The sequence below is a fragment of the Carassius auratus genome, chromosome 20 (genome assembly GCF_003368295.1).
Source record: "Carassius auratus strain Wakin chromosome 20, ASM336829v1, whole genome shotgun sequence".
NCBI classification, from domain to species: Eukaryota; Metazoa; Chordata; class Actinopteri; order Cypriniformes; family Cyprinidae; genus Carassius; species Carassius auratus.
In genome coordinates this window covers 1,557,212-1,582,454 of record NC_039262.1, presented here as the reverse complement: position 1 = coordinate 1,582,454, position 25,243 = coordinate 1,557,212, and the positions used below count along the sequence as shown (strand labels likewise).

The 25,243-nt window shown below is 39.1% G+C and overlaps 1 protein-coding gene across 1 annotated transcript; it reads left to right on the top strand.

Moving 5' to 3' along the window:
- Nucleotides 1–694: 694 nt before the first annotated feature.
- opn8a (opsin 8, group member a) lies at nt 695–23,508 on the top strand. The gene is made up of 4 exons (XM_026290313.1): nt 695–959; nt 11,224–11,517; nt 12,491–12,822; nt 22,243–23,508. The coding sequence occupies exons 1-4, from the start codon at nt 761–763 to the stop codon at nt 22,552–22,554; spliced, it is 1,137 nt and encodes a 378-aa protein (XP_026146098.1). The 5' UTR covers nt 695–760; the 3' UTR covers nt 22,555–23,508.
- Nucleotides 23,509–25,243: the final 1,735 nt, after the last annotated feature.

Below are 25,243 nucleotides of genomic sequence, written 5' to 3'. Positions count from 1 at the left end.
AGAAAAACAGTGACATTTGCTAGTGATAGAGAGTGCGAAAGATCAATGGTCAGGTAAAAATCTTAAAAGAAAAGTCCAGGACAGGTGCTATAATTCTCACAGCATGGAGCAATAATCCATAATACACGAATTCAAAGGATGTAGGATCATTGGTAGGGCTATATAGACATAATGGAGTAGCATACAAAATCACCCCTGATGCTTCATTTGAATAGAAATTCTGGAATTTAATCATGCAAACCACAAACAGTGATGACTAAAAATTAAATATGCACACTGAATATATAATATGTCCTCAAATAGACTTCGGGAACAGCCGAACAAAAAAAATTGCACACTTGAGTATTTTAGCCTAGCAGCAGCCAACCTTTGCTTCTTAGCATCCAAATTCATTACTTTGTGTTCAATGTATTAAAATGATGCCGAGTTTAATGCACAGTATCTTCTGCAATACCTAACGATTTTATCTGATGCCCGTTTATGATAGGTTTGCAACAGTGACAGTGTAACACATTCTAGAACTCGATCTTGACACATTTTGTCTGGTATATCTTGCTATAATGAAGCTCCAGGAACCTACAGAAGCTATATGAAATGAGGAGAACAGTTTGACGCTATACAGGCTGTCACGTTGACACACCAGTGTCAGTTGTAATCCTAATCAAACGGATGGTTCGCGATGATTCCTGTGCAAGCTGAAGTCAGCACACGGCTGAATAGTTTGTGTAAGTCGTCCGTGTATGAAGAGGGATTACTCTGAATGAAAAAGGTGGGGGGAAATTATGTGCCTGGTGCAAATGATTATGATTACAGGATGTCAAACTGGAGTGTTTTATTTCCTGAGAAAGTGGAGGTGGCATTTGCAGTCAATTCAGACGGAGGAGCAGGAATGGATCGCTACACCTCTAAACTGTCTCCTGCTGTTGATTATGGTGCTGGAGTGTTCTTGTTGGTGGTTGGTAAGTACTGTTTTTTCACACTGCTATTGAAAAATACAAGCAAGGTTTTAAATTTTCTACATTAATGACAACCCTCTGAATTATACCTAGGAAGTCATGTCGAGTGTCTGAAGAGTGATAAAAAGATTCATAACCTTCTTCCAGGTTCTGTTTAAATGGGAATGATTGTCACTGTGAAATATATAATATGAAGTATCCACATTCTCAGATTTGATAAATGCATTTAGTTTAAATTAGACTTTGAGAAACTGAAACATTCAAACAAAACATATCCATTACATATCCATACATATTTTTCGCATGTTACATTAGATTGTGTACATAAATTATGTGATTTTTATATGCCAGGGATTGGTAGACATTGGCAAACTTATCATTAGACACCATTAATCGCCTTGTCCATCTTGGACCAGCTAATGACCATCACACAAGCTCAAAAGCAGCTTCTTCCATAACTATCATTTTTAGCCAGGTATCTTGAATGTATTAACTAAATGTTACCTATCAACCCTCTCCATTGCGACTAAATCACTAGCATAAGCAACTAAATTTTACTCTGGGTGATTAAATGATGTCTATCGTTAGCCATTGGCTAATAAATTCTTAGATTTCACTCGCTAGTTTGTGTGTTCGAGGCTACTATAAGATTAGCACATTTTAATTTGCTGAACACTGACTGACTCTCTCCATCAAGCGATCTGTACTGTTCAGTTCATCTCAATGGACGCACAGCGCACCTGTATTTGCCAAACTGTAAACTCTTAGTGAAGGCGCACAACTTTTTTTTTTTTTTACAGAAACCCTGAATGGCCAACAATATCTTAAGCATGCTTAATACCATAATATAATGCTTGACTAACTGATTAACAAGCTATGATTTAAGAAGCTGTGCCATTTTACAAAGACAAGCTGATTGGAATCATATATGTGTGTGTGTGTGTGTGTGTGTCTGTAAAACAGTATATCAATCTGGCAAATAAACTGAAAAATATACTAGCCGATGGTGATTGATTATATTGCCAAGGTGTGCAATGAGGGTTGCCTATGATATTAATGAATGCTTGATGAAGCCTTATCTCTGAATGGATTTTATGCTAAAACTGCATCTCATTAGAAACCATACCAACTAGATGCAGAATGCGCAGCTCAATTTATGAAATATCTGGTAATGACATTGGTGACCTAACAGACTAGAAACAAGCAAGCAAAGGTTTCATACAATGTTCAAAAGCCTGCAATCCAGAGTTTTAGTCATCGGTCAGTATAAGCCGCAAGTACAGATTAATCACTCATTAAATTATGTAAAATAATCAATCAAAGCCTCTGTCCCACGTTGCATTCAGATTAACCAGAAGTGCTATATTAAATCTAGATGCAGATTATGTCATTGATTGATGCAGTATATAATGCTTTCCACCATTATTAGTAGCAATGAAATTTCAAAGTCAGAAAGCCATGGTAACAAAAGTCTATTTTATTTTGCAACTGAGACAAGTTACTTCCACATAAACTCAGGTATTTAAGTAGCAGGTGATGAATGCCACTAAAAACACGTTTAATGAATCACTTGTATAATTGGAGATGAACTCAGAATCCAGCACTACTGCATACAAATACAGTCACATCAAGTTCTAAAGAAAGCGCTTCTCATCTTCAAGGCTTCATACGTTCACAGTCACCAGCTCTTTTACATCAGATTTTAAATAGACAGATGTTATGCTCTTTACAACATAAATCAAATATTCTGCAAACGATTCTAAACAGCAGCATTCAAAAAGGTGTTGAACTAGGATATACAATTTGTATTTATGCTAATTCCATGAAAGTTAAGTTTTATCTAGTTTAGAGCATTGTATTTAGTTTTTAGAGTCATTCATACAGCTCTTTTTAAAAAAAAGATGTGACGCAGGTAGTGAAATAGGTAATACATGCAAGAATATGGGAGTTAGCTTCTTTTCAATTGAGCGCAGTGTTTTTAGAAAGGCGCAACTGTCAAACACATTCATATTCATACAGAAAAAACAATGGTAAAGCAGCGCAATCAAATGTAAAAGATTGTATGTCTGATATTTCATGTTTGCATCATGGTGACAGGCTAAAAGCTGTTGTTGTTTTTAAAGAACTGTTATAGTTAATAATAGGGGAAGTTGTAGCCTAATGGTTAGAGAGTCAGACTGGCAATCGAAAGGTTGTGAGTTCGATTCTCGGGCCGGCAGGAATTGTGGGTCGGGGGAGTGCATGTACAGTTCTCTCTCCACCTTCAATACCACAACTTAGGTGCCCTTGAGCAAGGCACAACCCCCAACTGCTCCCCGGGCGCCACAGCATAAATGGCTGCCCACTGCTCCGGGTGTGTGCTCACAGTGTGTGTGTGTGTGTTCACTGCTCTGTGTGTGTGCACTTCGGATGGGTTAAATGCAGAACACAAATTCTGAGTATGGGTCACCATACTTGGCTGAATGTCACGTCACTTTCATAGTCTGCTGGTGTTAAACCTTCAGTCATTATGAATTAGAATTACCTTAACTTTTGCAATTTTCTAACAGAATTTTTATTGTATTATTTCTGAAAACAATTAGTTCAATATGTGAAATATTGTTAAATAAAATACAATATGTAAAAAAGACAAGTTGGTACAATATGTAGTTGTAGTTTAATAAATTATTTGTGTAAAATTTACATGTTGAAAACTTTGTGTGTGACGCACTTGGAATAGAAATGTAGAATTTTCTTTAACTAGAGGAAAGAAAAAGTAACTTGAATCATGTTGTAGTTACATTTTCCAGTTGACTAGTTAAAAATCGTAAAATTCTGGAAAAATTGAGATAATGTGAAAAAGACCTGCTTCCAATAAACTACAGATAAAGCACAGTCTCCAAAGGCTGGCTTTGTCAAACAACAGCCATTTGTTGTTTATATTTTAATTGGAAATTTAATTAGAGAAAAAAAAACAAGCAATTAATTGCTGGCATATCTAGCTCACCAATTTGAGGACATGTTTTATTAGCATTATATAGTGGACCACATTATGCAAAATCATGCCTTTACTTACATTTTTGCACAACTCCATATGGTCTACACAGTATGGCTGCACGATTAATCGAACGCCATTAATCGCGGTTGTCAAGCACATTTAAGCCGGGCATACACTGTGTGATTTCGGCAAGGTACCAACTCACACTGTATGATTAGATCGCATGCGCGATGTAAAACCAAACCTCACGATTATTATGCGCTCACTGTACGGTCTGATCGTCGAGTTGCGATTTGACTGCGCACACTATATGTGGGGGAGTCAACATGTAGGATCCATCAGAACCCGGATGTTTGTGGCGGTTTCAGAATAAACACGCTTTAAAAAAATATATATATATATATATATTGTTAGCTTTTGCTTAAAACAAACAAAAATATCAGTCAATGGGGTAAGAAAAAAAATCTTAATTAAAAAGCTAAACAAGATTATTTTTCTTGCTCCACTGGCAGATATTTTTGCTAGCAAAATACAGATTTTTATTTATTTACTATTATTTATTTTATTTTAGAATTTTTATATATTTACAGAAAACGACAAAAATACTGCTTCATAGCTGTTTCATATTCTTTTAATAGAGCTTCACTGCAATGACAACCTTTCAAGTGAGATCAGATTTGTTGTGTTAAAGCTTGATGCTTTTTTTCCTCCTCTCAGAATCCTTGCTGAACATGCTTTGCCAATAGCAATGTCATTGTCCTCCACTGCCACCGAGAAAAATACATGTTCACGGGTGAAGACGTAATGAGCGCGACACAGTTCAAAGCTGCAGCCACTTGCACTCGGAAAGCGGATGAATCCTGGATAAATCAGACTGATTGATTTACTAGAAACCAGTATTTTATAAGGGCTGGGTAAAAAGAATGATTTTTCGATTAATCGTTTTTTAAAATATGGTCGATTCAAAATCGATTCTCAAAGGCCATGAAATGATTTTTTTTTCCATATTTATTTCCGCAGATACTGAACGTAAGATTAACATTTATCTAATTACAAGTCTTCTCCACTAGATCTCACCCTCTTATTTGCCTTGTGCGATGTTACCAAGGAGCGAGAGGCGAACATGTCATTAATTTATTCGGTGCTTAAAATGGTGGTTTCAGTTGCTTTGTCGACGTTGATGCCACTTTCACATAAAAAGTCAGAGGTATGGAAGCATTTTAGATTTCGCAAGCAAGATGATGATGATTATGTTGTGGACAAGAACAAAGCATTTTTCATCTTGCATTAAAAAATTTTTTATTTATTCAACATAATCGTGTGCATTTGAAAATTAGAGATGGGTTCTGTTTTAATGTACCCAAGTGTCCCTAAAATAAAAGTTTAATATACAGGTTTGTGGCTCTTAATTTCTTTTTATTAATTACCCATTTGTAAACTTATGTTCACTGTTCTTTTTTTAAAATATATTATTTGTATTAAATCTATATTTATTGAGTTGAATCGAGAATCGAGTATAGAAAATCTAATTGAGAATCGAAATCGAATCGATTTGAGAGCCTGTGAATCGAAATCGAATCAATCTGGAACATCTGAATCGATACCCAGCCCTATTGGATCAAAAACTGGATTTCATTTATCGGAGAAATAAAAATTACATGTCATTCTTTTAATTAAATGCCACTTGATTTGATATTGTGATCCAAGGACATTCCTTTTCCGGTGTGGAACATATACATTTTATGGTTTTACATGGACAGACTTTTTAATACATATTATACTTAAGGTTGCTTAAGGTTTTAATTCGCCTCAGGCTCCATGACTGCAGCTGCTTGGAACGGAATAATGTAAAATTGTATATTACTGTACAGATGTCATCTCTCAAAAGACCACTCTTGTTTTTCTTTAACATGTTTCTAAGAACACTGTTGACTGCACAAGAGAATCAGTCAGATATCTTCCCTGCTTTCATACTGCTGTTGGCTAGATTGACATGACATGCCTTGCTGTTCAACCCAGGGTCTGCAAAATTGATCTTTGGGGGGATTTTCATCACGAACAGATGACGTGTATGTTTTTCAGCTGAAGAGTCATGGTGATTGTTTAGATTTTTCACTGGTATTTCCAAGGATTCTTCAGCTTACTAAGATAAACCAAAAACTTTGAAAAAAAATTATATGCATGTACTGTATTTGCTAAAATGCAAGAAATGGATTGACTATACAGAGCACTGAGACTGTACCACCTATAGCCATACAGTCTATTTGCTTACTGCAAATGATTCAAAGGTTGAAACAACAAAGCCTACTAAAACATATATTCATTAAAGTATACATTATTTCAACTTCACCTTCAAACAACGTTTTAGCAACAATAACGGTCAGCGTGGCTGAATAAATTAGATTAACAAGACCTACGTGTTGTCATTAGCAATTTGTCTCTATTATCAAACTCTTCTGAGGCGACAAGAAGATGCAGATGAGAATGAGCCAGGTGATGTCATTACCGCGTGCCACCAACAACAAACGAAATCCCGCACGTTGATAATAGGTCTACTTTATTGATAGTTGCCATATCGTCACCTTGAAACTATTCAGTTCAGGACACATCAATAATTCCAATGGGAAGCTCGTTTGTTTAATTTAGTATCGGAACAGGCCAATGCCTGGGTGACGAATGATAAAAAGACGAATAATTTAATAAAAAATTAATTTGCGGTACAACAGTTAACCAGCACCGACTCAACACACAAATATACATCTGAAGTCAAAACCCTACAGATTATGTAGGCAGGCATTGAAAAGAATAAATAAAAATATGTGACAACCTTACCTCATGATGCTCTTGGTGGAATGTATACAGGAGCTGCGTTAGGAAGGGGGCTGGAGCCCCGAATGTTTTCAGTAAAGCCCCGAATGTTTTTATTACTACCATGCCATCAATGAGTTTTCATGCCCAATAAAGTAATTTATATTAGAATTTAAATAAATGAATAAATATCTCTCGACTCCACGTCCACAGTGTCTGTAAATTTACCCAAGTAAGTTACACGTTGTCATTCACACCCGACGAAAACCGCCCACTGTGTCTAGTGCTTCTGACTGACATGTAAACTGGCCAACCATCGATGATCGTCTGTACGATCCAGCCAATGAAATGAGCAGGTGGTTTGTTGGCGTGTAGTATTTTACTAGATCAATTTATTTGAAAATTAAAATGGATATTGCAAAATTCATCTTTTTCTTCTTCAAAAAAGGAAGTAACCCCCCCAGCCAAAACACTTGAACGCCAAGATACAACAGCTTCAGGTATCTGTAACTTTTAATCTTATTATATTTCTTTTTCGGTTTTAAATTGTGTCTGATTTAATGTTACATTTTGAACATCTAACAGTTAACGGTTGCGCAGCACAGTCTTTAGGACACACACACACCGCTACGAACTCCCGAGCTGATTCAAATGATTTGCGACCCCAAACTGATCAAGTGATTCGCGATCTCGCTACGAACTCCCGAACTGACTCAAATGATTCGCGATCCCGCTACGAACTCCCGAACTGACTCAAATGATTCGCGATCCCGCTACGAACTCCCGAACTGACTCAAATGATTCGCGATCCCCAAATTGACTCAAATGATTCGCGATCCCGCTACGAACTCCCGAACTGATTCAAATAATTCGCGATCCCCAAATTGACTAAAATGATTCGCGATCTCGCTCCGAACTCCCGAACTGACTCAAATGATTCGCGATCCCGCTACGAACTCCCGAACTGACTCAAATGATTCGCGAATCCGCTACGAACTCCCGAACTGACTCAAATGATATGCAATCCCAATAATACACATAATGCTATAAAAGTGTGCACATCCAGAGAAATAAACAGCAGATGTTCATGTTAACAACTTCTTTAACTTGAGCAAACGCTGCTAATACATATAAATTTGTTAATAAAGTAAATAAAACGAAAACATGAATGTTTTAATGCTACTGAATAAAAATAAACTATCCACTCGAAAGTCTCTGCTCATCATGACAGCACCTGGATCAGTGAGCTGCGTCTAGGGCTGATGACGTCATTTCCATGGAGGCATGTTGTACACGCCCCCGTCCATTGACTCCGCCCCCACGTCAAAACAGTGACACAGAGACGTGCAGAAAAGTGAAGGGCAAAGGAAAAATGGCTTCGCAAGCTCAAACTAGACTGACACGCAAAATAAAAGCAGCGTTGCAAATAAATTAATAGATATGACCATGGAAAATATGTATTGCAAAATCATTGCTTTCGCGCTGTTTCATTTGTTTTGCAATTCTTAATTTTTGTTTGCATAAAGCAAATGTATTTTCCTCAATACTTTAAATAAAATGTTTTAAATTTGTTTTTGTTTGTATTGTTTTTGTATATTTTAAACAAGGTAAATCTTTCTGATTTATTCAAATAAAAAAGTCACATACATGGATTTTTCTGGGCTAAGCCCCGGATCTCCACTCACCCTAGAACCACCCCTGAATGTATATATATCTTAATCAGAAATCCATAAAATATTGCATAATCCTAGATGAAAAAAGAAACTCCCAAGTAGATGAAGTGTGATTACCATAACCTTGAAAAAACAAAGCTGTATTCATACCGTCAAATGATTCAAAGTTGGCTTTAATTCCATAAAATAACAACTTTAATATTACTATATAAAAATATATAATCGGAGTGCTACAAACGCTTGGAGTTTGTTTAGGCCTAACGTTGATCCTGTCTCTTTGAGAGGAATCGCTTGTTTCCCTAAGAAGTCACTAACATAAAAAATTGAAATATATACATTTCAATATACTTTTCATGCATAATTTTTAACATTATTTTTGGGCGCTGATCTTTATGTTGTGTTGAATTTACATCTACCTGTACAGACCTGCGTAATGCACGAGCCTCCAAACGTAAGCACGCTGCACGCGAAGTCCTGCGTTTACTGTGTGTGTGTGTATCAACATTTTCGATTACGAATATCGAATAAGCCAATTTGCAGATGACACAGTAATATTTTTAAAAGATAAATCTTTAATTAGAAAAGCCCTAGATATAATATCAATTTTTTTCCAAAGCTTCAGGATTATGTCTAAACCTGAAAAAATGTGAAATATATGTCTTCATCCATGTGCTGAGACAAATATAGACTCCATACCTGTCAAAACTGAACTAAAATACCTAGGATTAATAATGTCTAAAGATAGAAATAAGAGAGAACAACTAAACATTGAAGGGAAAATAGAGAGTATGAAAAAATCTCTTAATCATTGGCTCATGAGAGATCTCTCTATTCTTGGTAGAATCTTACTAACAAAAGCAGAAGGTTTATCAAAATTAGTATATCCTTGTCAATCTCTTTATGTCCCCCCTCAAATGATTTAAAAGGTAAATTCAATCATTTTTAATTTCATATGGAAAAATAAGACACACTACCTTAAAAAGTCTGTGATGGTTAAAGACTATAAACATGGTGGGCTGAAAGCTGCTGACTTTGAATCCATGATAGGTGTATTAAAGTTAAACTGGGTTAAAGCTTATTTGACACAATCAAATTCCATATGGTTCCACATACCAAAATATATTTTCCAAAATGTTGGTGGATTAGAATTTTTGTTAAGGTGTGACTTTGAAATAACTAAACTTCCAATCAAACTGTCTGACTTCCATAAACAGATACTGCTCTACTGGAAAATGATGTTCACTCACAACCTCACACCGCAGTTCCACCTTGTGGAATAATAGAACCATATTAATTAACAGAAAGACACTATTTAAAAAAGAATGGGATGGTAAAAATGTTCTATACGTTACGGACTTGATGGATAAAAATGGCAGTCTGTTGCAGTTTAATTCCTTTGTCAATAAGTTTAATTTGAAATGCTCTTATAGAGAATTTAACCAAATCAGTAGAGCTATTCCACTTGCCTTAAAATTCATGATTAAAAGTATCCTCACAAATTCAAATGGGACTGTTAAACTTCCTGAATTAAAAATTGGTGAATTGGAATTTGGAGAAAGAAAATGTAATAACAAAATACTTGGAAGTGTGTTTGAAGAAAAATTATTCTATGATATCAAAAAGCCAACAAAAATAAAGATAACAGATAATCAAGTTACATTAACAAAGACTAGTTGTAGCTATCTTAAATGGCCAATTTTACCCAAGGTAAAAGAAATTCAGTTCAAATTAATAAATAATATTTATCCTGCTGCTGAAACCCTAAGGAAAAGGTTTAATTTTGAAGTTAATCGGTGTGTTTTTTGTATGACAGAACACGAAACAATTGAACACCTTTTTTTCTCTTGTTCAGTCACAATGGGGTTTTGGAAGGATGTTTATCGATGGTTAAATATTGGGATCAATAACTCTTCGTTTAACAAATTTCAAGTGATGATATATATGGATGGTATGTCAAAAAAGGTATCTAAAATGGTGAACATTATTTTCATGATGGGAAAGTATCATATAAACAAAAATAAGTGGAATAACAGCAAGCCCAACATAAACTGTTTTAAGAACGAAATTAAAAATTATATAGCATCTCTAAAGGTGTTATCGGAAGAAAACCAGTCCATAAACGAGTTATATGAAACAATGTCAGAGTCTCTTGCTCTTTGAGTTTACAGTCCTATGTTCTTAAACACGCTTGAAGCATTTATGTTGTTTTGTCAGCCCCTGTAATTATTTTTTATTTTATTTTTATTTGTATTTTTTATTTTTCTTACTTGATATGATGTGAGTTTGTACTGTTTTAAATGCGAGCACATCTTTATTTATTTTCTCCTCAAACGAGTTCTTGATGTAAATTTAAGTTCAAGTTTGTATGACATATTGTACTATTTGAAAAATATTGTACTATCTGTGTGTGTGTGTGTGTGTGCGCGCGCTGCTTAAATAATTGCTTGGAGATCAATTTGCTTTTTTTATTTTCTGCGAATTTTTTACCAATAATTAAAATAAAATGATTTAATTTTATTTAAAGTTGGACAATTAAAATAATTGACATCATCAACAACAACAACAAAAATATAAATTTTGCCATTTAAAATTGAATTTTTTTGGTATTTAACAGGCAGCCAAATATAACAAGTGCCATAAACATTTATTCTACTTTGGCTGGATTAATGTGATATTATATTATCTGTATTTCAGTACAGGTGAAGATACAGTACAATGTTACAAGTCTCTAAAATCATAATTGAAACACAATCTTGCTATTTACTTCATTGATCAGGAATAAGATTTATTTTTTTTTTTTAATTTTCAGCCATTCTCTCCATCCTGGGCAATGCAGCCGTCCTTGTAACAGCTGCCTGGCGTCACAGCGTTCTCAAGGCTCCTGAGCTCCTCACAGTCAATCTGGCTGTCACTGACATTGGTATGGCTCTCAGCATGTACCCGCTCTCAATCGCCTCTGCCTTCAACCATGCCTGGATTGGAGGTGACCCTTCCTGTCTGTACTATGGTCTGATGGGTATGATCTTCAGCGTGGCCAGCATCATGACCCTGGCCGTCATGGGGTTGGTGAGATATCTGGTGACAGGAAACCCTCCAAAATCAGGTGCTGTGCTGATTCCATTAAGGCCTAAATGACATTTAAAAACAGGATTTTAAAATGTAAAAACATTCATTAGTTTATTAATCAGCATTTAATTGAATTTCATTGTTGTTGCATCTAAGAATGTTGGGTTTGGGGTTTTTTGTTTTAATAGTGGAAATGTTCAGTAGCTTTTTTGTAGCCAAGATTTTAAAGTTTGAGTCCATGCCACTTGATTTTCAAAACTAAACCCAGACTAATAAATATTCACTGTAAAAAAAAAAGTGTTGCAACTAGCCCAAATCTCTTCTACAAAATGTATAATTTTATACAAAAAAAAAAAAAAAAAAGATTAGAAATGCAAATGACAATGTAATCACAGTTGTGCAATCAAAATCAGAATGGAGAAATGAAACATCTTTTTGTTTTTCAATGATTCTATTGTTTAATCAAGGAAGCAGGATTATCACAAATGTCAGGAAGCCACAAATAATAACTTTGCCACCACAAATGCCAGGACTCATGGAATCTAATACAATTTTACCAAACCCATAACTGCTAATTTCTTTTTTCGCAAAACACAAAGAACATCTATCCATGAAATCTTTAAATATGCATGAAAAGGTCAAAGGACAATACAGACAAGCATAACAATGGTTCATCTAAAATTTGAGGGATCTATTTACACCCAATTGTTTTCCAATTAGGTAGTTTCAGATTGCTCTGTTTTTCTTTTCATTTTCAATTAGACAGTTTCTCAGTGCCCTGATTTTCTTTTCATTTTCAAATTACCAACCTGTTAATTGCCTTCATGTTGCCTTTCCATTTACAAAGGAACTCTAAATGAGGAAAAATAGGTTATTGGCAGTGGGATTTACTGGAGGATTCTTCAGTTGTCTATTTCTAGACCTCTATATGTTTGATAAAAACTCTGATGAAAAAGCTTTCCCCTTTGAAGAACAGCATTAAATAACTTTTTCTTATCTCTCTGTTCCAGGTAGCAAGTTTCGAAGAAAAACTATCAGTATATTGATCGGTGTGATCTGGCTGTATTCTCTGCTCTGGGCAGTGTTTCCTTTTCTGGGCTGGGGAGGATATGGGGCAGAACCCTACGGTTTGGCCTGCTCTGTGGACTGGACTGGGTACCAGCACTCCTTAAATGGCTCTTCATTCATTATGGCTTTGGCCATCCTGTGCACCCTGATCCCATGTGCAGTCATCCTGTTCTCCTACACTGGCATCGCCTGGAAGCTCCACAAGGCCTATCAGGCCATCAAGAGCAATGATAACCTGCCCAACTCTGGGGCCGTTGAGAGGAAAGTCACCCTGGTAAGGGATATCCAAAATTGTACACAAAAATGTTAAGAGCTTTCTTGAAATTGCCAGGCTCCAATCTGACTGGCCAGCTTTACACAATTTCCGAACACTGGGATGTACTGTACAAGCATTTATAAGACAACTGGAAAACAAAGTCAAGTTTGCAACGATATAAGGTATCATTCATTTCCATAGCATAAATGGTGTGGGACAAGTACACATCAAAATTTAATGGGTTTGTTCAAATGTCCAAATGTCTAAAAAATTATGAGTACTATGCTCACATTTACCATTGTTTAGCAAAATCTAGTAGGCCCTAATTTAAATAGGAAACCATGCAAATTGGTAAATCTAAATGGGGCAAAAATCTGCAAGTTGGTCACAAATTTGCCATAATGGCCAAGACTAACACAAAACAACTCAGTTCGAAAAACTTTTGTGTGAGCTGTTGACAACAGACAATAGACCTCTTTTGTCTGCAAAATTTTGTGAAAACAGCCTTTATATGACCTTTAAGCCCCTTTCACACTGCCATTCCGGCAAATACACGGGTAAAGTGTTCCGGCAATTGTTCCCGGGTCGCTAGATTTTGCACTCTCACACTGCCAGTGATTACCCGGGATATGTGCGTGCTTTCACACACAACCCGTGAAGATCCCTTAACGACACGTGACATCAGGGCGTGACGTGTAATGTACGAATCGAAAACGCTAGGCACGTTATACTTTAACTGAAGCAAGCAGACGATCTCTGCGTCAGCGCGGAAAGTGAGGAACAATCTGATCTCTGCTTCATTACAGTTTGGACATATTTTTTCGTCGCGTCATATTTTTGATCTTCCTTCAAAACAGCCGGTAAAAGAGTCGCGCTATAACGCGCGTCATCACTTCGACACGGCATTAGATCTGGCATTTGTTCACAATGTTCCGGCAATATTCCGGGTCTGACGTACAGTGTGAAAGGGACTTTAGTGAGCATTGCTATCAAATATTTGATTACTGAAGATATCAGGACAACATTTTTATTGCATTCTTTCTTTAAAATGTCCTTCTAGTTGACAGTATGTACACTAAAATTATGGTTATTATATTTTTCAAATGTATTTTAAAGGACAAGTTTGATGTTTCTCAAACAGCTTTGTATTATATGCTGTTTTATAACAAAGTTCGGGAGGAACAGTCGCAGTTCATTAACCTGATTAACACAAGTGGAGACCAATCAGTAATCAACTCATGACAAGGTATAAATGACAGCAGAACCTATCTCTGTTCATTGACCGTTTTCAGCATCCCGGTTCGCGCTGTCTGTCTTCTCATCACAGACCCGATTTTCCTTCCAGCAAGGAGATCCATACCGGGGATTTTTTCAGAAATGCTACTTTTTCTGACACCCATGATCATTAAACACGGCAGTTGAGCACCATCAAACGTCATCGCGACAGTTGCTCTTCTCGCCAAGCCACACGTCGTGGCCAATAGACCGTGCAAGCCGAGCTTACCTCGCTCGACACCACGCTCGATCCGATCAAGACCGGGCTCTCTTTGAGCGCTGGAATCGCAGCTCCAGCAGGCACCCAACCAGCCCGCTCCTCAGTTCCTACTGCAGCAGCAGCAGGCCTCTCTCACTTCCCGCCGCGGCTCAGCCCTTCACCGCGGCTTTTCCGGCCGAGGCGCAGTTTGAGGCCGCCTCCTCTAGCGGCACAGACCGTGCATCATAAATTAATACATTTTCAGGTGAAGATGCTAAATACAGGTTTTCGGCTAGAAAGTAGTGCGGGAGCCGCGTGGAGATTCGATCACATACGCATGTGGAATTTCAGATCCAAATTGAGTCTCGGATGCGTACAAATATTTACACTTCCACGATTAGACCGTGGGCGAACGCCCGACCGGATGTGATGTATTCTAATCAGATCTATCGGTGCGAGGTCAGAATTACCTATATCTTGTTAACTATTATTAAATGTATTTAAATTATAAATATTAGAAATAAAAAGGAAAATAATATATTACAATATATCACAATAATCGTAAGGGGGACCCTGTTAATTTTTACAAGCAGCATCTGAAAACATATTTTTTCTCTGTTATCTCGGTCAGTGTCATGTACTTGTCGAGGTACGGCCACGGCGACTCACTCCTCGGGATTAAATGTTCTCCGACCTCATCCTATGCCATCATTTCATCAAATAATTTTTTGCGTGACTGGCCAAGGAGTGGTACCATCCGGAGCAGAAGGTGGCGGTAATGCATCATAAAGATGATTGGTTGCTATCCACCTTAAACGCGAACAAGAGCGTCACTCACTACTGATCCAGGATCAGCGATATTAGCAGTTGTATTTCCCGATTTGAGTTTGAGCTTCAGAAATGCTTGCGAAATGTAGCTTGTGTGGAAGCTACCGCACTACTTGGTAAAAGTAGCTTCGCTACTGAAAAGCTATTCGATTCAGAAAGTAGCGAAGCTACGACCAAGCTACTGAGAAATGTAGTCAAACTAGCTTCGCTGCTTGTAGCGACACTACTGCCCAACACTGATTATTAATTTTACCATGTTGAACACGTCAAGGTAACAGTTGCTGCACGACCAGTATGCGACAATCGTTTCCAAATGCCGTGTGCTGTGGAAAGGAGGCTTAAAGTTGTTAAATGAGGCTATGACGTAGTCATCATCCACACGGAAATGTCCAAAGATATTACCTGCCTTACCGTGCACGTTTAAACCTCACTGAGGTTTTACAGACATAAGTTTCATTCAATTATTCTGGCAGGACCAATTTATTTAGGGGCATATTTCACCATCTACTGGCGTGATCACTACCCTCGTTTTACCGCAGGACAGCAGTGTGAGTAAAATTCTGTTGTCTTTCTAGGACTGTAATATGAAAAGCATGCAAGTAAATATCTTTAGAATTGCTTGGAAGTGAATAGCACATAACTGCAATTAATGTTATTGCCATAATCATGTCTTGGTATGTTTTACAGACATAATGATATTCATTGTATAATGAAATTCATAGTTTTCAGAAGCCTCTGTTTCCACAGTCTATACTACAACGTGAAACCAGTGTTCCAAATGTATCCATTAGGACTAGTGACGTGTCGTCCATGAACGAATCGTTCTTTTGAACAAATCTTTTAGCTGAACGAATCTTTTAGGTGAACGAATCGCTCATGTTATCCACTGACTCATATTTCTCGTTCAATGAAGTTTCTCCCTCCATAGCAGCGCGGCGCTATAAGCAGCGCATGCGCAGCTCAGTGAACCGGGTAACAACCATTTCATCCTGTCAAAGAATTACTCAACCTCGAGCCGATAGCCTTCGAGTATGAGGTGACAGAGTATGTGATTCGTTGAATGTAGTAACGAATACGCCCTTCAATGAACGAGTTTCATATGAGTCTGAACTAGATCTAGAGATCTTATCGTTCGTGAGTGAAATTACTGAACTGGCACACATGTCATTCGTGAACGAACTGAATGAACGGATACATGTCGTTCGTGAATGAAATGAACTGGCACATAGCTTACCTTGTTCGTGAACGAAATTAGAGTAAACCGGGTTAGTCTGCTACTTAGCATGTCAATCTCGAAAATGCAAAGCGCAGTTATAGGTACAGTACTGTGCACATACGCTCGTTTTGATATTTAGCAACTCCACGTTTAATCCATAGACCGTAAAAGAAAGGTTTAATCCCCGATTTATGGATGTGAATTTATAATATACAAACTGTTTGACCAAACAATTAAAACGCTAATTAGGCAAGAAACCTTGTGCTTTGTTCATCTGAACAACTCAATTAGACTTTATATATTGAATGCGATTACACACACATTTTAATAAAGCCAGATCAGCTTTTGTAACAAGTGAACGCGTTCGTTGACTTAAGACATAATACACTCTTTTTTTTTTTTTTTTTTTCCGCCTGGTGGCACATTTTGCGTAAAACGAAGAAATCCTCACTGGACGAATCTGAATGAATCATTTTGGTGAATGAACTGAAAATGAACGAATCTCTAGAAAGAATCATAATTTCCACCACTAATTAGTGCTGCAACGACGCGTCGACATCATCGTTTACGTCGACTACTAAATACATTGACGCGTGTGAAATGCGTGAACGCGTCACACTGTTTACATCTCGCATAATGGCATACTGCGAATAATAGAATGCAACTTTCTTCACAAACCGAGACCACTGTTATTAAAAGTATGAGAATACTTTAAACAGAGGACAAATAAAATGGCTCTTTGTTCCCTTTGCAAAACCGATATGGTGTACCATGGCAGCACAACTGCGATGAGCGAGCACCTCAGAGAAAACATCTAGGCGCTCTCCGGTGTCTCCATGCAGTTTAACTGGTTACCCTGTGATCTGGTGACCAACTTCCTGGTTCAGGTCTGATATTCTTGCACTGCGGCATTCTGAAAAGTTGAGATATTTTCAACTCGATGCGGTGCGGACGCGCTGAAAAAAAAAAAAAAAATAAATAAAAAAAATAAAAAAAAATAAATAAAAAAAAAAAAAATAATAAAATAAATAAATAAATAAATAAATATATATATTATACATATATTATCTGCTCTGTTTTCCCCCGCATGTCCAGCGAGCACAAGTTTGTCAGCAGACGCAGTAAATATTTATTCGTTTCCACTGCCCGTCCAGCGAGCACCAGTCTCTCAGCGGACGCAGTCAATATTTATCCGTTTCCACTGTCCGTCCAGCGAGCACCAGTCTCTCAGCGGACGCAGTAAATATTCATTCGTTTCCACTGTCCGTCCAGCGAGCACCAGTCTCTCGGCGGACGCAGTAAATATTTATTCGTTTCCACTGCCCGTCCAGCGAGCACCAGTCTCTCAGCGGACGCAGCAAATATTTATTCGTTTCCACTGCCCGTCCAGCGAGCACCAGTCTCTCAGCGGACGCAGCAAATATTTATTCGTTTCCACTGTCCGTCCAGCGAGAACGAGTCTCTCAGCGGACGCAGTAAATATTTATCCGTTTCCACTGTCCGTCCAGCGAGCACCAGTCTCTCAGCGGACGCAGCAAATATTTATCCGTTTCCACTGCCCGTCCAGCGAGCACCAGTCTCTCAGCGGACGCAGCAAATATTTATTCGTTTCCACTGCCCGTCCAGCGAGCACGAGTCTCTCAGCGGACGCAGTAAATATTTATTCGTTTCCACTGCCCGTCCAGCGAGCACCAGTCTCTCAGCGGACGCAGTAAATATTTATTCGTTTCCACTGTCCGTCCAGCGAGCACCAGTCTCTCAGCGGACGCAGTAAATATTTATTCGTTTCCACTGTCCGTCCAGCGAGCACCAGTCTCTCAGCGGACGCAGCAAATATTTATTCGTTTCCACTGCCCGTCCAGCGAGCACCAGTCTCTCAGCGGACGCAGTAAATATTCATTCGTTTCCACTGTCCGTCCAGCGAGCACCAGTCTCTCAGCGGACGCAGTCAATTTTTATCCGTTTCCACTGTCCGTCCAGCGAGCACCAGTCTCTCAGCGGACGCAGTAAATATTTATTCGTTTCCACTGCCCGTCCAGCGAGCACCAGTCTCTCAGCGGACGCAGTCAATTTTTATCCGTTTCCACTGTCCGTCCAGCGAGCACCAGTCTCTCAGCGGACGCAGTAAATATTTATTCGTTTCCACTGCCCGTCCAGCGAGCCTCAGTCTCTCAGCGGACGCAGCAAATATTTATTCGTTTCCACTGTCCGTCCAGCGAGCACCAGTCTCTCAGCGGACGCAGCAAATATTCATTCGTTTCCACTGTCCGTCCAGCGAGCACCAGTCTCTCAGCGGACGCAGTAAATATTCATTCGTTTCCACTGTCCGTCCAGCGAGCACCAGTCTCTCAGCGGACGCAGTAAATATTTATTCGTTCCCACTGCCCGTCCAGCGAGCCTCAGTCTCTCAGCGGACGCAGCAAATATTTATTCGTTTCCACTGTCCGTCCAGCGAGCACCAGTCTCTCAGCGGACGCAGTAAATATTCATTCGTTTCCACTGCCCGTCCAGCGAGCCTCAGTCTCTCAGCGGACGCAGCAAATATTTATTCGTTTCCACTGTCCGTCCAGCGAGCACCAGTCTCTCAGCGGACGCAGTAAATATTCATTCGTTTCCACTGCCCGTCCAGCGAGCACCAGTCTCTCAGCGGACGCAGTAAATATTCATTCGTTTCCACTGTCCGTCCAGCGAGCACCAGTCTCTCAGCGGACGCAGTAAATATTTATTCGTTCCCACTGCCCGTCCAGCGAGCCTCAGTCTCTCAGCGGACGCAGTAAATATTTATTCGTTTCCACTGTCCGTCCAGCGAGCACCAGTCTCTCAGCGGACGCAGTAAATATTGATCCGTTTCCACTGTCCGTCCAGCGAGCACCAGTCTCTCAGCGGACGCAGTAAATATTTATCCGTTTCCACTGTCCGTCCAGCGAGCACCAGTCTCTCAGCGGACGCAGTAAATATTGATCCGTTTCCACTGTCCGTCCAGCGAGCACAAATCTCTCAGCGGACGCAGTAAATATCTATTTTCATTATTATTTTTCTTTCCTCTGTCTGTCCAGCTAGCCTCAGTCTCCCAGCGGACGCAGAAAATACCTATGTCTCTATCAGTCCGCGAGCACTAGTCTCACAGCGGACTCAATAACATCTATTTTTCCTCTGTTTGTCCAGTGGGCCTCAGTCTCCTAGCCTGGTAATACCAGACTCTGTCTACGAAGCAAGTGAAGTAGCAGAGTCTGCAATGGCATAATAGAGAAGTGTTTTCTCTCTCGCTAGGGGGCACTTGTCTGAAGTTTAAAATCATTGGTTACCCGTAAGCCAATCAGATACGTTTAGTTATGACGTATGTTATGCGCCTGTACAGCCGCATCGAAGCACAGACATCATGCATCGAACTCAAATCTATGATTGAACTTCCACTGTAAATCTGTTGTTAAACACTCTTCTTGTTCTGGCTTCAGTTTGAAAAAGAGTTGAATGTTCTCCATAACAAAGCGAATTGCATCCCGTGTCTCGTTTCCCATTTCCGCGGTCGTTTCAGTTTTCGATTTCTCTAACCTACAATTTAAAACTCTGTGCTTAGCATCTACGTCACGGCTCTCAGCCCGCCCTCTGCTCGTTGATTGGCCCGGCTGTTTCCAGACCGGTGGCAAACCGAAAGCTCTGACGCTGTATCAGACTGAGTACAGAAGCGAAATAAAATTGAGCGGAAGTAGGAAGTCTGTCGTAGTCAGGCTATCAGTCTCCCAGCGGACACCGTAAATACCTATTTTTCCTCTGCCTGTCCAGCGAGCACTAGTCTCTCAGCGGACGCAGTATGCATCCATCTCTTCCTGTTCTTCGTCCAGCAAGCCCAGTCTTCCAGCGGACGCAGGGACATAATTCGTCTCCCATATCTGTCCAGCGAGCCTCAGTCTCCCAGCGGATGCAGTAATATCTATTAGATTCCCCTGCCTGTCCAGCGAGCACTAGTCTCCCAGCGGACACAGAAATATCTATTGGTGTCCCATGTCTGTCCAGCGAGCGCTAGTCTCTCAGCGGACGCAGTAAATACCTATTCATTTCCTCTACCCGTCCAGCGAGCCTCAGTCTCCCAGTGGACGCAGGAATATAATTTGTTTCCTCTATCTGTCCAGCGAGCCTCAGCCTCCCAGAGGACACATTACGCATCTAGTCAATATATCATTACACCTCGCAGGCAGACGGTGGAGCTTGTCTTCCCGACATCGTAACCGCTTCTTCCTCAACTATTAACCAACAGGACCTGCCTGCTCCTCTACTTCTGCCAGAGGCATTGCGAGATCTCCTGGTCAACGACCATACTTCTAAAAACGTCAGCCCGCCAAATCTCTGCGTTTTGGGGGGTTCGTAGTCCGGCGGCTGTCCTTTTGCTCTCTTGTTTTGGGGGGAGTACTCTGGGTTCGGGCCACTTCCCGAGCTCGGAGCCCTCCACCCGGACAGCACGCCAAATACGCATAAACTTACGGTATTAATATACGTAGATGTGAACTCGTGAAATGCTGTTTTATAACAAAGTTCGGGAGGAACAGTCGCAGTTCATTAACCTGATTAACACAAGTGGAGACCAATCAGTAATCAACTCATGACAAGGTATAAATGACAGCAGAACCTATCTCTGTTCATTGACCGTTTTCAGCATCCCTCCTCCACCCCATTTCTCCTCACTTATAGATCCATCTACTCTTACCACAACCGGGGGGAGTACTCTGGGTTCGGGCCACTTCCCGAGCTCGGAGCCCTCCACCCGGACAGCACGCCAAATACGCATAAACTTACGGTATTAATATACGTAGATGTGAACTCGTGAATACAGTGTCGCGGTATAATATGTAAATGAACATTTGTTTTTCTCCAGGCAATATGCAGAAAGACAAAACAAAGCTGGTTGAATATCAGCAAACTTGCTTTTTAAGTTTTTAACGTCATGCAGGGTCACAGTATGTGCAGACCCCGGAGCGTTCACACATCTGCAGGAAGCTTAACAGTTTTTCCTGCTACAGTGACAGACACCGATTCACACCCCAGCTTCACCCTCTGCCCAAAACAGTTTTTTTTTTTTTTTTAAATCAAAAATGTTAAACCTAAAACAACATTATTTTTCTGTTTGGAGTCCAGATTATAGAAGTGAGTTAAATGGGTAAAGGTCAAGCAGCATCCAGTCCTTAAAGGTCATTATTGAATGTAAAGGACTTCCAAGAAATAGCCTTGTCCTTTTCCAGGCATTTGCCTCTAAAGCTTAATTTGCCTCTAAGGCTTAATAGTGTATTGTCAGGTCTTTTCCTCCTGAAGCTCAGATCAAAATGGTAATATGAAGCACAGCCTATGTTGTTCATAAGCCTTAATTATTAATTCGTTCATGTAGAGCCATCACTTTAAATTAATGTATTATTGCCCTTTCCCCCATGCTACAACAGCAGTAGCATGTCCAACATGAATCTCTTTTAAAGGAAAAGTTCACGCAAAAGGTTTCTGAAATGTACTCACCCTCAGGCCATCTAAGATGTAGATGAGTTTGTTTCTTCGTCATAACAGATTTTAAGAAATGAGGCATTATATCACTTGCTCACCAGTGGATCCTCTGCAGTGAATGGGTGCCGTCAGAATGAGAGTTTTAACTGCTGATAAAAACATCAGAATGATCCACGAGCAATCCACACACCAGCAATGCAGATAGAGGACTCACGTTTTGGAAACTTCACAAGACATTAATTGATGGACTGGAGTGGTGTGGATTTGTTGTGATATTTTTATTAGATGTTTGATCTGTCACCCATTTTTATTCTGTTCCGATGAAGAAACAAACTCATCTAAATCTTAGATGCAATTTTGTATGCAAATGTACATTTTTTGGGTGGAATATTCCTTTTACTGCTTTCTGCTTTTAATTTTTTCTTGTGCGTTTCAGATGGGCATCCTGATCAGTGCCGGCTTTATTGTATCCTGGACGCCCTACGTGTTCATCAGTCTCTGGACCATGTTTCACTCTGATGGCAAAGACAGCGTGGCACCCATTGTCAGCTTGCTACCCTGCCTCTTTGCAAAATGCTCAACGGTCTACAATCCCTTGGTCTACTATGTTTTCCGCAAATCCTTCCGCAGAGAGCTTCGGCAAATCCGGATGTATTGTTGCTGGGGTGCTGTGAACAAAATGACACTCTGTATAGGAGCAGAAAGCTCAGAGGATACTAGCAGGGCACAAGAGACAGCAGAAGAGTGAACACACACTCAATAAAAAGACAAAGGTTGCCGGATGTTTTGCAATATGGAAACTCTTGGACTTGGTGTGCTATGGCATTTTCAAGAGCATCAAGCCTGTCTCTGAAGCCCACCGAAGTGCACTACTGCATGAACATGGGACACGGAATGGACATTTTTGGAAACATTTCATAAAGATTCATCTTTGGATGCCAGTGAAACATGCAGCAATTTAGCTTCAGATATTCACTGTCCCAGTCAAATGCTGCCTGTTTGAGAAATATCTTATTCTTCTCTCCTTTTACCTCATCTTTTACTGCTGCCTAACCTTTTTGCTTTTGGCAGATTATTGGGAGATCAGAGCTACTGTAATCTTTATAAAAGATAAATGCTTTATAAGAAGATAGAATGGTTGTTTGATTGATTTATCAATCACAAGGAATGTTTTTTTTTGTGTGTATGTTTCAATAATTTTGTCTTATGTCGATTTCAGTTTGCCATTGAACCTTATTTTTCATTGATCATTTCTCACACTGACTGTTTCTTGTATGTTCCTCCTTCGTTCTTTATTCTGCAATAACAATTGTGAATCTTTCTTTAATAGTATGCACATGTAATGCATCCAAAGCTGTAATTATTGGTGAAAAGGGCTGATCATCAGGTGAGGTACACAGATTGAAAGATGGCTGTTAATGCATGACTCCTTCAAGACAAACACCCCATTGAGACTTTGATCAAAAAGTCACACTCACTTAGTCAAGCTATAGGGCACAGATGCTAAACTTGTTGTTAGACAGAATTCTTCAAAAACAAATAAATCCACATTAGGTGTTCCTAAACTACAGTATGATCCCTTTTAATACAGGCTTGGAAATATTTAATCATTTCATTGTTTGTGCTACTTTGCAATTGCCTTTTATGTACAAGTATATGTCATTGTTTTAGTATCACCCAGTCACAAATATAAAAAAATAAAAATGACATTTAGAAAACTTTTGGTCGTTGGCTCTTCCCCAACCATAACTTTTGAAAGCACCACTGCAGAGTAACTCTCTGTGGGATTTCCGAGTTGTCGGCAGGAGTGTCTTATTGAATTAGGGAGCAGATAAAAGTGAAAAGGGCTGACCAGGACCCATAGGACACACATCCCAGCAGCCTTACTTTACGATCTTCAGAGAAGCACAAATGGACACTCTGAGAAGTGCACTCTGGATGTAGGTTAATGTCTGGGCATATAATTTTGCTCAGTTTCCTGAAAGTTTAAAGTGTCTGGTAGGTCAAAGCAATACTTCGCTAAGGAACAGACAGTGACGTCATCAGTAAGCAGAAAGATATCAGTTTGTTCATTCCCTGCCAAACTTCATTTCAAATCTATTACTGCCATCGGCAATTCAAATGTTGTTCCAAACCTGTTTGACTTTCCCTGTTATGACTATGTATAAAACCCCAAATGTTTTATGACAAAGACAAAAGATGTGGATCCAAGAACATGGCTTGCTTTCATGAGTCATATTCATCATTTAACATTCTTTTCTTCCACTGTTAGCCACCACTCATCAAAAGAGAATAGTGAGAATTTCACAGATCCTCTGTCCTTTATGGAGAGCTCAATTTACAGAGATCTGCATCTTCTACAGATGAAAGCTCAAAGAGAATAGAAAGACAGACCTCCTCCAGAAACCCCACTGACGATGAGCATCAGACAGACTTAGAAGTGAAAGGGGAAATGTGTGTCATTTCTCTGAAACTAGCGTCACCAATCAGAATTACAGGAATAAGTGTTGTGCCACATCAGCCATTGGTTAAGCCATTTATCCCGAGTGCAACCATTACAGCACATGTTCCAATCCACATTGTATTCATACAGTGATAAATACAGCATAGCCAATTTGCATGGGAAGTAATGCTAATAATATTCATCTGAGCCCCGTGAAACTTTCAGATCTTTAAATCACTTTCTTGGAGGGAAGGGTGACAGATCCATGATCTAATAGGATTTCCCAGACAGCTTCATCACAAGGAAATACTCTACCATTGAGTGCTTCAGTGGTTTACTCCTGCATCTGATGACTCAAACCACAGTTGGAATCAAACTAAAACATTAAAGGGTTAATTCACCAAAAAAATGAAAATTCTGTCAATAATTACTCAAATTAATTTGAAACCCGTAAGACGTTGGTTCATCTTCAGAACACAAATTAAGATATTTTTGATAAAATTCAGCAGCTTTCTAAACATGCATAGACAGTAAGAGTCCTACCACTAAACGATAAAAGAAGGTCTTAAGGGTCTGGATTGACATGAGGATGAAATATCCTTTTGATTAGTCAAATAGTTTAGAGTGATCATTTCTATAACAGCACCAAATTAAATGAAGCTTGGATCAAATTTGAATTGATGACATCTGCACCCTTATAACACACAAAAGAAGATATTTTGAAGATTGTTGGTAACCAAACAGTTACCAGTGGCCATTGACTTCCATATTATATTTCCATACTATATTCCTAACTATTCATTTAAATCAAATTTTAGCTTTTTTATAGACCTTATGCATCATAGAAACAAATGCACAGCCATCTTTAGATTTTCGTCTCTGAATTCCCATTTTTGCATGGCTAAAGCTATCACAGTTAAAGAGCAATAAACTGATGAAGTGGATTTAATTATCGAGTTAACCAAACATATAATGAGCAATTGTAATGTTCAAA